At 47.3% G+C, this 13,752-nt stretch overlaps 1 protein-coding gene across 1 annotated transcript in view; it reads right to left on the bottom strand.

The window, feature by feature from the left end:
• Positions 1-3,385: 3,385 nt before the first annotated feature.
• IL2RA (interleukin 2 receptor subunit alpha) overlaps positions 3,386-13,752 on the bottom strand; it is an 82,374-nt gene continuing 72,007 nt past the window's right edge. The window contains exons 6-10 of the mRNA XM_044915243.1: positions 11,450-11,665; positions 9,805-9,888; positions 9,188-9,259; positions 7,951-8,017; positions 3,386-3,410 (exon numbers count right to left, since the gene is read on the bottom strand). Coding sequence (XP_044771178.1) covers positions 3,386-3,410; positions 7,951-8,017; positions 9,188-9,259; positions 9,805-9,888; positions 11,450-11,665 — 464 coding nt within the window. The remainder of the gene's footprint in view (positions 3,411-7,950; positions 8,018-9,187; positions 9,260-9,804; positions 9,889-11,449; positions 11,666-13,752) is intronic.

Below are 13,752 nucleotides of genomic sequence, written 5' to 3'. Positions count from 1 at the left end.
AAAAACTCCCAGATGCCAGTGCTACAAATCTGTTTGTCCACATTTTTCTCTCCTGCTCCCATGACGGAGCTTTGATAATGGTATGACTGATGTGAAAATTTAGGCTCTCCCTTAATAGAATAATACTGGCTGGAAGCAAAGGCACAAAGAAAAGTGTGGCTGCTTTCCCTGCATCCATTCTCCCTTCTCTTGGTAATGACCTACTTTTTGTTTGGGTCTTACTCTTATGTCCACTCCAAGCAGCCAATGAGGGAAGTTGGTTCTACTCTTGGTTCTAGAGGTGGGGTAGATGGCTCAGGCCTAAGGAAATAAGCATCGCCTTACATCCTGTGGCCACAGTGCAGACCATGAGGCCTCATTTGAACCACTGAGACCAGAGAAGCCTGTGGTGGTGCCTCTTTGCTTGCACACCTCAGGGGGGATAGATGAGGCAAGAGGGGCTGGAGTTGCATAATTCCCTTTCCCATGTGGGAGGATAGAGCAGGTCAGAGTTGGGTATTTCTGTTTTTTTCTGGTTGCTTAGGTAAAACCCAAGGTAGTTAGGAAAATAGTTTCTCCTGAGGACAGGCCTTGGCAAGGCATTTCAAAAATGGTTCCTTTCGGGGCGCCTGGGTGGCTCAGTTGGTTAAGCGACTGCCTTCTGCTCGGGTCATGATCCTGGAGTCCCGGGATCGAGTCCCGCATCGGGCTCCCTGTTCGGCGAGGAGCCTGCTTCTCTCTCTGACCCTCCCCTCTCTCATGTACTCTCTCTCATTCTCGCTCTCTCAAATAAATAAATAAAATCTTTAAAAAAAAAAAATGGTTCATTTCTCCCTCCCCCTGTGAAAGCATGAGGTGCTTGTATGTTTAATGTTTTGAGGAACCACCAGTCTGTTTTCCACAGTGTTCGCATCTGTTACATTTCCGCCAGCTATGTACAAGAATTCCTGTTTCTCCACATCCTTGCCCACATTTGTTATTCTCCTTTTTGCTGAAAGTCATCTTCCTGGGTATGAAGGGGTATCTCATTGTGTTTTGTTTTTTTTTTAAGATTTTATTTATTTATTTGACAGAGAGAGACACAGCGAGAGAGGGGACACAAGCAGGGGGAGTGGGAGAGGGAGAAGCAGGCTTCCCGCGGAGCAGGGAGCCTGATTTGGGGCTCGATCCCAGGACCCTGGGATCATGACCTGAGCTGAAGGCAGACGCTTAACCATCTGAGCCACCCAGGCGCCCCTCATTATGGTTTTGATTTGCATTTCTGGAACGACCAATGATAACGTGTTTGTTAACTATTTGTCAGGACCTCTGTACATTATTAAAAAGTATTGAGGAGGGGCGCCTGGGTGGCTCAGTTGGTTGACCATCCGGCTCTTGATTTTCTTTCAGGTCATGATCTCAGGGTCGTGGGATCGAGCTCTGGCATTGGGCTCAATGCTGGGCATGGAGCCTGCTTAGGATTCTCTCTCTCTCCCTCTCCCTCTGCCCCTTCCCACCCCCACCCCCACCCCCACCCCTGTGCTCTATATCTCTAAGGAAAGAAAAAGAGTATTGAGAATCCCAAATTCATCTGTGTAGTTATAGCTAGTGATGCCACATTTAGACACTAAAACCAAGAAATTTAAAAAATATTATTTATTAGTTCTCTTATAAACAACAGTAATAAACTCATTACATGTTAACATCAGAGCAATGACATCATCACATATCATGTAGTTTCTGGAAAACTCCACCATACACTTAGAATGAGCATGAAAAAGGTAAAGAACATCTTAATTATTATTTAAAACATTTGATTTCATAGGTCTTCCCCACCCCCAACTCCAAAATGAGTCATGATAATTCAATTCAGTTTTACTCAAGATAAGAAAGACTAAAAACAAAAATTTTTTTTTCCGGTCTGAGATTCCTCTCAACCCAGAAAACATGTACTTGGGGGCGTGGGCAACATGGACACTGGAATCTGGATTGTACTTGGTTAGTCATAGAAAGGGCAGAAAATAGTTCTTTAATCTGGATATGGACCTGCTGACGCCTGCCCATTTTAAAAATAATACTTTTCTGGCCTTTCAGAAATGAAAACTGGCTGGTTTTAACCTTTCATTAATCTCCTTAATCATGTGATTTTTGAGAGTGGGTGGGCATGGAGACCTAGAACCCAGTGGTTCTCAAAGTGTGGTCTCCAGACCACTCTCAGCAGCATCACCTGGAACTTGTTACACGTGTAAATCCTCAGCCAGCCGGTACCTGCTGACTCAGAAACCCTGGAGATGCCCCCCACCCGTGGCCGAACCAGGCCTCCAGGTAATTCTGATTTGCTAACCATGTTGTTAACAGTTTGAGGGCTACTAAGGGGCGAACTTTTCCATATTACCTTCTGTCAGTGTGATCTCCCTCCCTGTGCCATACTGCCTTCTTCTTTCCTTCCATCCATAAACATTGAATGGATTGATCCCTTATCAGTGCTTTTATAACACTGATTCGGAAATGTAAGCATTCGCACATGATGCGTCTGTGAACATCACATTCGTGCAGACCAAATTCAGAGCATCATTTATAGCAATCCCACAGAAACTAACTCGTAAGGGGGTGTGTTAGTAATGTACAGGTAGAGTTTTTTACTAGGTACAGTTCATTACCTGGGACTTAGTTTACCCTTTTTTTCCCAGCATACCTCTAGTAAAAATCCTTTTAAACGCTGAAGCTCTGTGATCCCCCAGAGGCTTGGCTGCCCTCTGTTGGTGTTAGCCAAAGATTACTCTGCTATGGCTTCTGTTTATAAGTTCAGACTGAAGGTTCAGTGAAAGGGGGCTAGTTTAGAGGACGGAGCTAAGGACAAAAAGATTCAGAGTTCTTAGAAAGCATTCGTTAAGGAATGTGGCCAGGAGAATGGACTAATCAACCGAATCAATCAGAAGCTGGGGAAGGATCTCAGTCAATCACAGAATGGGGTCCAATTACATAGGGTAAGGAGTGTGTGTGTGTGTCTATTTACATTCCTGCTAGGGTTTTCCTTGGGATTTCTAAACTGGGACGTTAGGATGGAATTAACATGAAGCCACTGTTCTTTATACCATATATGGTGTGGACAGAGTCCCATGCTATTCAAGCTTGAATGACCATGTCGACATGAAAGTAAGACCTACAGTTCTGGCGGTTCTTTCCTGTTCTTCCAGTGACCTTGGAACTACTGCTGAGAAGCAGGTCGAGTTCACTCATTGATACTACAGAGCTGGTTTTGTCATGAGGTTGCAGTTGCCCGGTGTGTCAGCGTGGGACTTCAGAGTTTTCCAAAACCGAAGAGATCACGGGAGATGCCTCTTGGGTGAGTGTTTGACTTCTTTGATTTTGCTCGTGCTTTATGACTTCTGTGAGCTGTTCTTGGCTTCTTACCACTCCTGGTTTTCTAGATTGTTCTTCTCCTCTTCCTCCTGTAGTGATACAGCTAAGTCACAGTCATAGGTGTCATACTGCACCAAGAAAAAAAATGTGATCCCCACCCTAAACCGATGTGCCTAGAGCCTTCCACATAAACCCCCACTGACCTGCTAACTTAAAATTCCACCCCTGGATCCTGTTACCTTCCCACAGGCTGAAATCTGACCCCAAGGCCTCTCGGTGCCTCCAGAGGCCCAGACTGGCTGCCCTGTGGTTCCTACAGCAGGATGATGCAATCATTGTGCAGTGAGTAGATCTTCCATTTCCTTGTCAGCTCCAGGGCTGGGTGGTTACGGGTGTGGAGCCTGCGTGGATCTCAGGACTGCAGGATGGGTTCTGCTTTGGGGCTGATTCCCCAAGGGGTGTCCTGCTGTTTGCATTTATTTCATCCAGAGGCTAAGGAGTCCCCCTGTCATACTCGAAAATCTGGGGTCATCCCTGCTCCATCTTCCTTAACCCTTAGTGCCAATCAGCTGGAAAATCCTGCTAATTTGACCCCCTTTATGTATTTCTTGATTCTTGTCCTCCTTTTTAATGTGTGCCCACTGACCTAGCTCATGCTCACCGTGTCTCTCCAAATATTCTGTCATAACTGCCACCATGATTCCTTGGTCCCTTAATCTAGCCTCTGTTGTAGCCAGACTGTCCGAAGGGCCAGTGCTACCATTTGTCCCTGGGTCAAGCTTCTGTGGCTCTCTGTTGCCCTCAGTATAGGGTCCGAACCCCTCTGTCTGACCTGTGGGTCTGATGGTCAGTGTCCATCCCTACAGCACTGCTCTCACCACTGCCCGTGCACCTCACAAGCTGATGTTCAGAACTGCCTGACTTCTCCGGACATTGTCCTTACCTTACCTCTCCCCTGCTCCCCCCCCCCCCCACTTAGCAGCCATCTGCCGTCTTCCTTTATCCGGCCAGAGGCCCCGTCAACTCTTGTTGGCACCCCATGTAGGATTAAGTGTCCTTCCTTTTTGCTCCTATAACACCTCAATCTTGGGCTTTAAAAATTTGTATTTGCACTCTCTATTTTTGGCCTCTTCTCCTCCATGGGTCTGTAAGCTCCTCAGAGCAGGGGCCATTTGCATTCATCTTTGGGTCCCTAGCAAGTGCTTGGCACGTAGCAGATATTCTTGTGACAGTGTTTTGTTTTGTTTTTTTTTTTAATTGAGATACGATTGACATGTAACATTGTGTAAGTTTGTGCTATACAACATGTTTATATATTTTTTTACTATATTGTATTACTGTATTGCAACATGATTACCACCATAGCGTTAGCGAACACCTCCATCGAGTCACATAATTATCATTTCTTTTTTGTGGGGAGAACATTTAAGATCTAGTCTCTTAGCAACTTTGAAGTATATAATACGGTATTGTTGACTATAATCACTATGCTGTGCATTAGATCTCCAGAAATTATTCATTTTCTTTACTTTTTTTTTTTTTAAAGATTTTATTTATTTATTTGTCAGAGAGACAGAACACAAGCAGGGGGAGAGGCAGGCAGAGGGAGAAGCAGGCTCCCCGCCGAGCAAGGAGCCCGATGTGGGACTCGATCCCAGCACCCTGGGATCATGACCTGAGCCGAAGGCAGCCGCTTAACCGACTGAGCCACCCAGGCGTCCCGAAATTATTCATTTTCTAATTGCGAGCCTGTGCCCCTTGCCCAACATCTGTATAGGAGATATTCTATAAATTTTTTTTGAATTATGTGGAGGACAGTAGGTGCAGAGAAGGGATAATAATAGTAGCAGTGCTAAGTGATTTTCATGAATTGAAAGCTCCTAATTTCTAGCCAGCACTGTACTATAAGAACTTTCTGATGATGGTAATGTTTTGTATCTGTGTTGTCCAGTAAGGTAGCCGTATGAGGCTATTGAACACCTGACATGTGGCTAGTGTAGCTGATGAACTGAATGTTTTATTTTATTTCATTTATTTAAGTTTAGACTAAAATATCCACCATGTGGCCAGTGGCTACCATGCTGGACGGTATAGTCCTAGACCTTCCCCAGCCCTTACTGAGTCCACAGGAATATCTCATCACTTCCTGCCTTGCTCAGAGCTCCCGTGGGGCAGGGCTGTAAGAATGGTGTGCTGGTAAATGATTAACAACCAGCTTTCTGAAAAAGTTGGCCTATTTCCATGGTGTAAGGACTCCCACCACGCCCGGTTTCGAGCTACCAACGTGACATAAGTGAACACAGAATTGGGAAGAGGTATGCGGTAGCAGACCATCATATTGCAATTCCTCGATACAGATACAATAGATTTAAATAACCCTGAGAACAAATAAAGTAGTAAAATAATTAGAAAGTGGCTACTTTTGAGTATTTATTAACTTTGTTTTTAATATAACCTATGTAACTATGTTTACATACTGAATTTTTGATAATGGCTGTGCTTAAAAACAGTTCACAAAATTCATGAAAATTCAGCTTTTGGTTGTCAGGAGCCAGGGGAAGCCAACAGCTGTTGTTTATCACTGGCTCCTGGTAATTGGTCCAAAAAAAAAAAAAAAAAGTCAAACGTAGGATTTCTGTGTGGCCACAAGAGGGCACCGCCAGATGAAATTAGATTCTAGGCAGGCTTTTCTCCCTAGCTAGACCGGGTGGCAGAAAGCTCAGTAGGAGGAATGAATGTGTGTCTCCTGAAAGACCGTAATTCTGGGAGAGCTTCTGGGAACTCATCTAGTTTCAGGGTATTCGTTAAGTCACAGCATAAATTCCAAACGTTTACCACTGCCAAATACCTTTGTCCCTTTGTGTCTGAAGGCTTTTAATCTTGAAGCTACCAAGTGAAAATTTCCTTGAAGGGTATTAAGTCTTGTCAGCGCAGGGAGGGGAGGACCGACCACGTGTTGGGTTCCCACAATGTACTGAGTACCTGACCCACTTCATCTCACATAATCCCAAAATAACGCCTCAGGAAGCAGCTCATACCGTAGAGAAGTGGGTAGACTGTCAGGTATTTACATGAGCAATTCCTAATAAAATAACCCTAGGGGGCTTATCCTCTGCATTGCAATAATTGGCACTTTTTAATCCACATAGGGAAATCAAGAGTATTTGTGGGCCTGATGACCAATAGAACAATAAAAGACATCTGATGGTTTTTCTCTGTCTGGGCTAATTATAGGATCTAAGAGCTCTGGGTTTTGGGGGATGAATCTCTGTGTTCTCAGGGTCTTCCTGGGGAGTTTAAATCAAGGTGGGTTAAATGGCACATTTATGGGATGTCCTGGATAGTCAGAACAGTGACATAGGAGGTCTGTAGGCTACTGTCTAAAGGGAGGGAGAAACTGGCCTTTCTGTGTGTGTGTGTGAAATGAATTCACTCTCTTGATCCTTCCTGCTATCTGTCTAGTGCAGCGGTTCTCAAAGTTTGGTGCCTGGAACAGCAAGCATCAATATTACCTGGGAATTTGCTAGAAATGTCGATTTTTTAGGCTCCACCCCAGACCTGCTGAATCAGAAACTCTGGAGGCAGGGCCAGGCAGACTGTGTTTTAACAAGCCCTCCAGGAGCTTCTGATGAACAAGCCCACTCAAGTTTGGGAATTACTGGCCTAGCACAGAGTTGTCAAAACTGGATGCATGTGTATTCAGTGCCTCTGAGGAGTTTTAAGGAAATACCAATGTCTCAGTCACAAAAGTTCATATACTGTATGATTCCATTTATGTGAAGTGTCCAGAACGGGCAAATCCAGAGATGAGAAGTGGATTTGTGGTTTCCAGGGAATGGGGGAATTGGGGAGTACAGGGTTTCCTTTCGGGGTGATGGAAATGTTCTGATGTGTAATGAGTTAGTGGTGGTATATACACAACATTGCCAAAAACCACTGAATTATGCACTTTAAAATGGTTAGAATGATGAACTTTATCTCAGCTGGAAAGAAAAAGATTGATGTCCTAGAGATTCTGGTTGGAGAGCAAGCACTGGTTTAAAAAAAAAAAATCTCTCCTGGTTGTTCTAATCAGCAACTTGAAAATCCGAGTTAATGCAACTAAGGCCACATGTGGGTCACGTCCCAGTCAAGGGCGTTCTGGTCTAAGTGTCTGCAGTAGGTGTAGTGGGGAGCGCCGGAGAGGAAAACTCAGGGGGACACTGCCCTTGATTTCCTTCTAGCCACGTGATGGGAGCAGAAAGGTCTTGGGCTCTAGATTCAGGTTGCAGTTTTGGCCTCTGCCATGCACACCTGTTTGTGTTGCTTGATCAGGGCACCTGTAGTTGTTTCAACTGTTCAGAGAAGTTCAGGAATGTTCATTAGATACGCATCGAGCCTGGCATACAGTAGGCGCTCAACCAATGCTAGTTTCCTTTGCTTTCCCATTTCCCTGCGCTTGGGTTCTTGTTGGGCACTTTGGGGATGTGTGGGTTGACCAGTTCTCTCTACGACTCCCCAAACCGCTGCAGGTTCATAGGAGAAGGGGGTGGGCGGGGGGCGAGGGGATCTCTGCCCAAGCTCTTCCCACACCAGGCTCCACCAGCTAGCTCCGGCCAGGGCTTCGTGACCCCGACCGCCCGGACTCACCATCTCCGCCGCCAGGTGAGCCCGCTCAGAAGGAGGACGCTGATGAGCAGGAGAATGCAGCCGGCCACTGTCAACAGAGAAGCAGTTCAGCAAAGGTGCCCGCTGGGCTGGGTTGCAGATCAGGCTGAGAAAATCCCCGCAGAGCAAGGGTTTCCCGAAGAGGGGCGCACTGGCGTTTCTGCCTTCCCTTCCCAGAACGCAGCTCCCACCCAACATGATTTCCTAGGAGGCTCAGGGACTGGGGCTGGAGCCCTGGGGAGGTGGCAAAGGGCTTGGCGCCTTTCCTCGAGGGGCTTGGCTCTTTCTGAGGGGCATGAAGTAACTGACAAGCATGCTCTTCACCAAGGTTCAGAGGCCTCAGTTAAGGGGGCCACCAGGGAGGCCTGCGATGGGTGAAGGAAACGTCGAAATACAAGGAGAAAGGATAGACACATAAGCATCTCTTTAAAGTGTTCCTATTTCCCAAATGCTGCCTTCCTCTGGTGCTGGAGCCACCTCCCTGCCTGCCCCGCTAACCACCCGTCTTGCATGGGCTTCACAGTGCATTTTTCCTTTTCTTCCCCAAACTGTCTTGACACATAACTGACATTTGCGGCACGCAAGGGATTGATTTGATGTGAGTGTACATCACAACACGATTAGCACCGTAGCACTAGCTAACACCTCCCACCACCCCTCCTGTCTACCATTTCCTTTTTGCGGTGAGAACACTTGAGATTTACTCCTTTAGCAAATTTCGAGTATACAATACCGTATTGTTAACCAAAGTCACCATGCTGTCCATTAGCTCCCCAGCACGTAGTCATCTTCCAACTGGGAGTCTGTGTCCCTCCACCAACATCTCCCGGTTTCCCCCTGACCCACAGGCCCCACAACCACCACTCTGCTCTGTTTCTATGAGCTCGGTTTTTTCTCCCCCTCTCAAAGCCTGTTTTTCTCTCCTACCAGGAAACAACTGTGGGGTTTATGGGGTATTTTGTCATTTAGGATCCATTCAGGAGGAGCTTCTTGGGGCTGCTTTGAGACTTCACAGTCCGCTTACTATGACTGATTACTGTGAGTTTGTATTGTTAATATCCGGATTAGTCTTTTACTCGTGTAACTATTAAACAGTGTAAGGAGTGGGGCATTTTAAGCTAACCGACCAACCGACTGACCCACCAGACCACCAAGCAACATATCCCACAGTCTCTGTCTGGGGTGTGTTTTGTCAACAGAAGGTGTGCCCACTACCCACCTGCTATCTGATACTCGGTTGTGAATATGAATGACTCCACGGTGGTAGCCGCTTCTGTGTGTTTGTGGAAATCTGTGCAAAAGAGAGATGAGAAGATGCTCGGTTTGTGCTGATTATCAGACTGCGCTGGCTGGAGAGCTTAGGACCTCTCGTGAGCTAGAGCCTCGGAGCCTGGCAGAAGGCGTCTGACGGACGATCATTCCTTCTTCTGCCTTGAGATGCCATCCTCAGCCTGGCTTCTCCTGTTTCCGACACTTGCTTTTGACATGTTTATTTGTTTTAAAGATTTATTCATTTATTTGAGAGAGGCAGAGAGAGCAGGGGGGAAGGTGGAGGGAGAGAGACAAACTTAGACTCTACACCCAATGTGGAGCTGGACACGGGGCTCAATCTCACAACCCTGAGATCACAACCTGAGCCAAAACCAAGAGTCAGACGCCCAACTGACTGAGACACCCCGGTGCCCTGCTTTTGCTGTGTTTGAGGGTTGGGAGGTCAGAGGAGAAGGTGCTATTGCTGACCCAGCTGCGGGAGGGGCTGCCCCAGGCAAACGGTCTTCCTTCTCTTGCCTGACCTTCAGGGCCGAGCTTTTATCCTCCCAGAAATTCTAGTCTTACCTGTAGCACTTGTTGTTATCAAGGGACAGGAAGTGTCTCTCCCAGGAGGAGCATGGGTGCTTGCTTGAGGCTCTTCTTCGTCATCTGGTGGAGAGAGGAAGTGATGAGGGTGGGGAATGCGGGTTTCCTCAGCTGACCCCAGACACACTCAGTGGGGTGCCGATCTCCATTCTCAGCACGTTGTCTGGGGGCCCCACACAGTGTGGCTCTACAGCAGGGTCTGGGGCAAGTGGGTAAATGGCTCCAGCAAAGCCCGGTCAGGGGGAATTTTGACCCTGATCCTGGCTCTGTGGAATCCTGAGCAACTTCTCATCCCCAAGCTTCCTATTCAGCCCTGGTTTCCATCTGTGGCTTGGAAACAGGTCATAATAATCCAGATACCACCGAAACATCAAATGAAGTAGAAATGCACAAAAGGACAGCTTCTCTCTGTGACAGGTTCCCTGTTCTTTGCGGGGGTTTCCAGTTACCCAGGACACTGCCCTGTCATCCTCTTCCAAGGGAAGCGACACGCGCGGCAAGTGCCCCGGCCAGCCATGTGGCTCCCTGCAGGCACACTGCCAGGGAATGTCATCAGAAGGACACGAGTGCCAACTGACCCGTGGACCCAGGCACTCCGAGGCTCCTCACCCCCTTCCCTGTCCTGAGAATATGACTCCCGCTTGCCTTTCCCGCTCCCAGAGGCTTCTCCAAGGACACAGCCTTGAGCTAGCGACGTGGTGTCGAGAACACCTGCAGCGTATATGTGACTGAACCCGGTTAAGGCCTCTTTATAAACTTGAAAGATCTGGTGGGGGAGCGCGGGGATCCATTTGTCTTGCGGCGGGCCCCACAGGAGCCCCGTATGTAAGTTCCCTCTGCTTACTCAAACCGCCACCTGCCAACGGTGCCCTGCCTCTTTCTCTGGTCTCTCCCCGCGCTGCGCTTCGCTTACCGGGGTGGTTTCAGATTTCACCCAGGGAAACTCCCGGGAGAGGCGGTGAGGTAAGAAACCGGTAACACTTAGGTTTAAATGTGAGCGGCTTTTGGTTGTAAAAATAGTAATATGCTTTCAGAATGAAAATAGTAGACCTCCGCATAGGTGGGCTGTACGTTTGAATGAGTGTGTGTGCGCGTGCATGCGCGCGTGCACGTGCCTGCTTGAATCAGCCCGTTCCCTGCACATTTGCACTTTTATCAAAGCTCAGGGGGAAATTACAGGAGAAGGAGCATGCTAACAGTGGAGCGCTGGACAAATAATGAGTGTGCATTATATATCAGTAAATTAGAAGCGCGTGGGCGGTAGGCTGGACTTGCCCTTTTGAATGAGAGGAGGTCTCGGTAGCTTAGAAGAAGTCGAATTTCAGGATCGGCTAGGACAGGGCAGCATCGTCTCCAGTGAAGTAGCATCTGGGATGCTTTGCAACACTCGAGAGATCGTCCCTCCTCTTCCACCTTCTACCATTTATCCTCACTCAGGGTATAGGGAACCTTAGGTGATAGAGACCTTAGTGTATCTGGTCTATTTTCTTGAATGAGAGAAAACAGAGGCCCAAGGAGGCGAAGTGGTTTGCCCGCGGTCACATAGCTGGTGGGTCAGGAATTCCACTCCGCTCAGCCCGATGGAAAGAGCAGGGTGATAGAGCCCAACCAGGTGCCTCCACACCTGGAAACCAACCGTTCTTACTTTCACTTATGCACTTGAGCTGGGGCTGTGTCCACTGGGTCTTTCCTGAGATGGTTTTGCAGACGCTCTCGTCAGAACCTCTCCGCAGGGCCCTGAATCCCTGCGCGCACTGGTAGCGAACCGTCTGCCCCACCACAAAGTGGTAGATTCTCTTTGAATCTTCATGTTCCCAGGAAGGAGGCTCCCTGCAGTGACCTGAAGAGGGAAAGGAAGTTCTGAAGGCATCCTGAGTGAACCCGAGTTCGACTTGCCTCTTTGTACACACCGGACCTTGGTTCTCATTTTGTTCATTCATTCAGTCTTTTTTTTTTTTTTTTAAGATTTTATTTATTTATTTGACACAGAGAGAGAGAGCACAAGTAGGGGGAGGTGTAGGCAGAGGGAGAGGGAGAAGCAGGCTCTCCGCCGAGCAGGGAGCCCAATGTGGGACTCGATCCCAGCACCCTGGGATCATGACCTGAGCCGCTTAACCGACTGAGCCACACAGGCGCCCCCATTCGTTCTTTCTTTTATTCAACCAATATGTACTGAGAACTTCTGTGTGTCAGGAACTTTGCCAGGCATTTGAGGGAAGGCACACAGACCCCATCACTCCTGTGGGAGTGGACGATGGATTGAATGAGGAAGACATCTGAAGGCAGAATGTGCTGAGTGTTATTGCTGAGGAGCGGACATTTGCTGTGGGAACCCAGAGGAATGAGCAGTTACTTGTGGTGATGGCCAGGGTTCTCATAAGTGGACAGGAGTGGGAAGGGCAGTCTCAGCTGAGGAATAAAGGTAGGCTCAAGCCCACTGGGGCCAATGAAAGGTGAAGCCCACCGTGAGTGAGGAGGCACATCCCCAGGTGGTGGCTCCTGGTCATCTTGGGGCTATGGCTGAAGGACTGGAGATAGAGCCAAAGTCAGAAGGAGGGAAGGGCTGAGAGAATCTCGGGGAAATGGAACCTGGATCTCTGATCAAGCCATGCCTAAATCTTGCTCTATGTGAGCCCTGCCAAGGCCTCTGAAAGTTCTCCATGCCCTCAAACCTTCCACTCGCCCAACTAAAACCCAAGCCTGACTGGTCTTTAACCCCAGTGATCATGTCCTGCTCTGATTTGTTCTCAGGACTCCCTACCCCATCCCAAATCTGGATATACGGGACCACATGTACCCTCTCTCCCCAGACATGTGCTCTGACCTTCCAGACCTTCCACAATCTGAATACCCAATATGACCTTTAAAAGTATCTTACACATCACCCCCCTGCCCTGGAGAGAAGCTGAGAGCTGTCCAGTGTGATCTGCTCTAGTGTAGAACCTTGCAAATCATGGCTGAACTTGTGCTTTAGTCTCAGAATAAAATTTCTTTAACAGCCAATAAAATCCATGATGGTCCGAACCTGTTTAATTACATGTGCTTCTCTCAAATGAAAACATCCCATTAAGAGGATCTGTGGCCAGAACCAGTGGTTATCTCTTGAACAAGGACAACCAACATTGACCTCCTGAGAAACCTTGAAATAACCATTCAGGGTAATATGGGAAAAAGAGAGAAAAACAAACAATTAAATGTGTTTTGAAATGCCATTCAGACCAAAGTTGGGGTACAACATAAAAACATCATATTGCAACAGTGTCCCTAGATTTGTCTTTTTTTTTTTTTTTAATAATGGAAGCTGCAAAGAAGTTAAAATTAATTTAAAAGAAGTAATCAGTAGAAAGGTCCCTAGTAAGACCTGAGGACTTCCTCCTAAATGTGAGTTTATCCAAGTCTTTTAACTTCTCTGTGTCTCATTTTCTTCAGTAAATCAAAGTAATAATCCTGCTCCCTGACTCATTAGGTTGTGAGGTTCAAAAGAAATTATATACAAGATGATAAAGTGTTTTTGGAAGGTAATACAATTAGCATAGGACAATAGGGTCTTGTAAAGGTCAGTGGGGCCCCCAAAAGCTCAGGTTTTCCTAACGGCTCTATGTCCTCGTGACATGAGGACCCAACTTCACCGTGATTCATTTTGGAGTTGTGCTCGCTCTCACACATCCCCTTAGCTAGGAGGTTTGCAACTTTAATGCTCACCAACATGGCACTGCATGTTTCACAACCCTGTTTATAAGGTAAACATTTTGAGGTAGATTGCTTTGCTGGCAGTTGATTACCTTGTATTGAAGGGGAAAACACAGAGCATTTCCTCAAGGGCAGGAATGGCTGTCTACAGGGCTGGGCACAGAGAGTCCCAGTATACATGCTTTTGAACTCAGATCAGTTGCACTGGGTTGAATTGAATTGAGCCCAGTTCTACTT

This window comes from Neomonachus schauinslandi, chromosome 5, assembly GCF_002201575.2.
Source record: "Neomonachus schauinslandi chromosome 5, ASM220157v2, whole genome shotgun sequence".
In the NCBI taxonomy this organism is placed as follows: Eukaryota; Metazoa; Chordata; class Mammalia; order Carnivora; family Phocidae; genus Neomonachus; species Neomonachus schauinslandi.
Note: the sequence above shows the minus strand (reverse complement) of the source record. Positions and strands in the feature narration are given on the sequence as shown.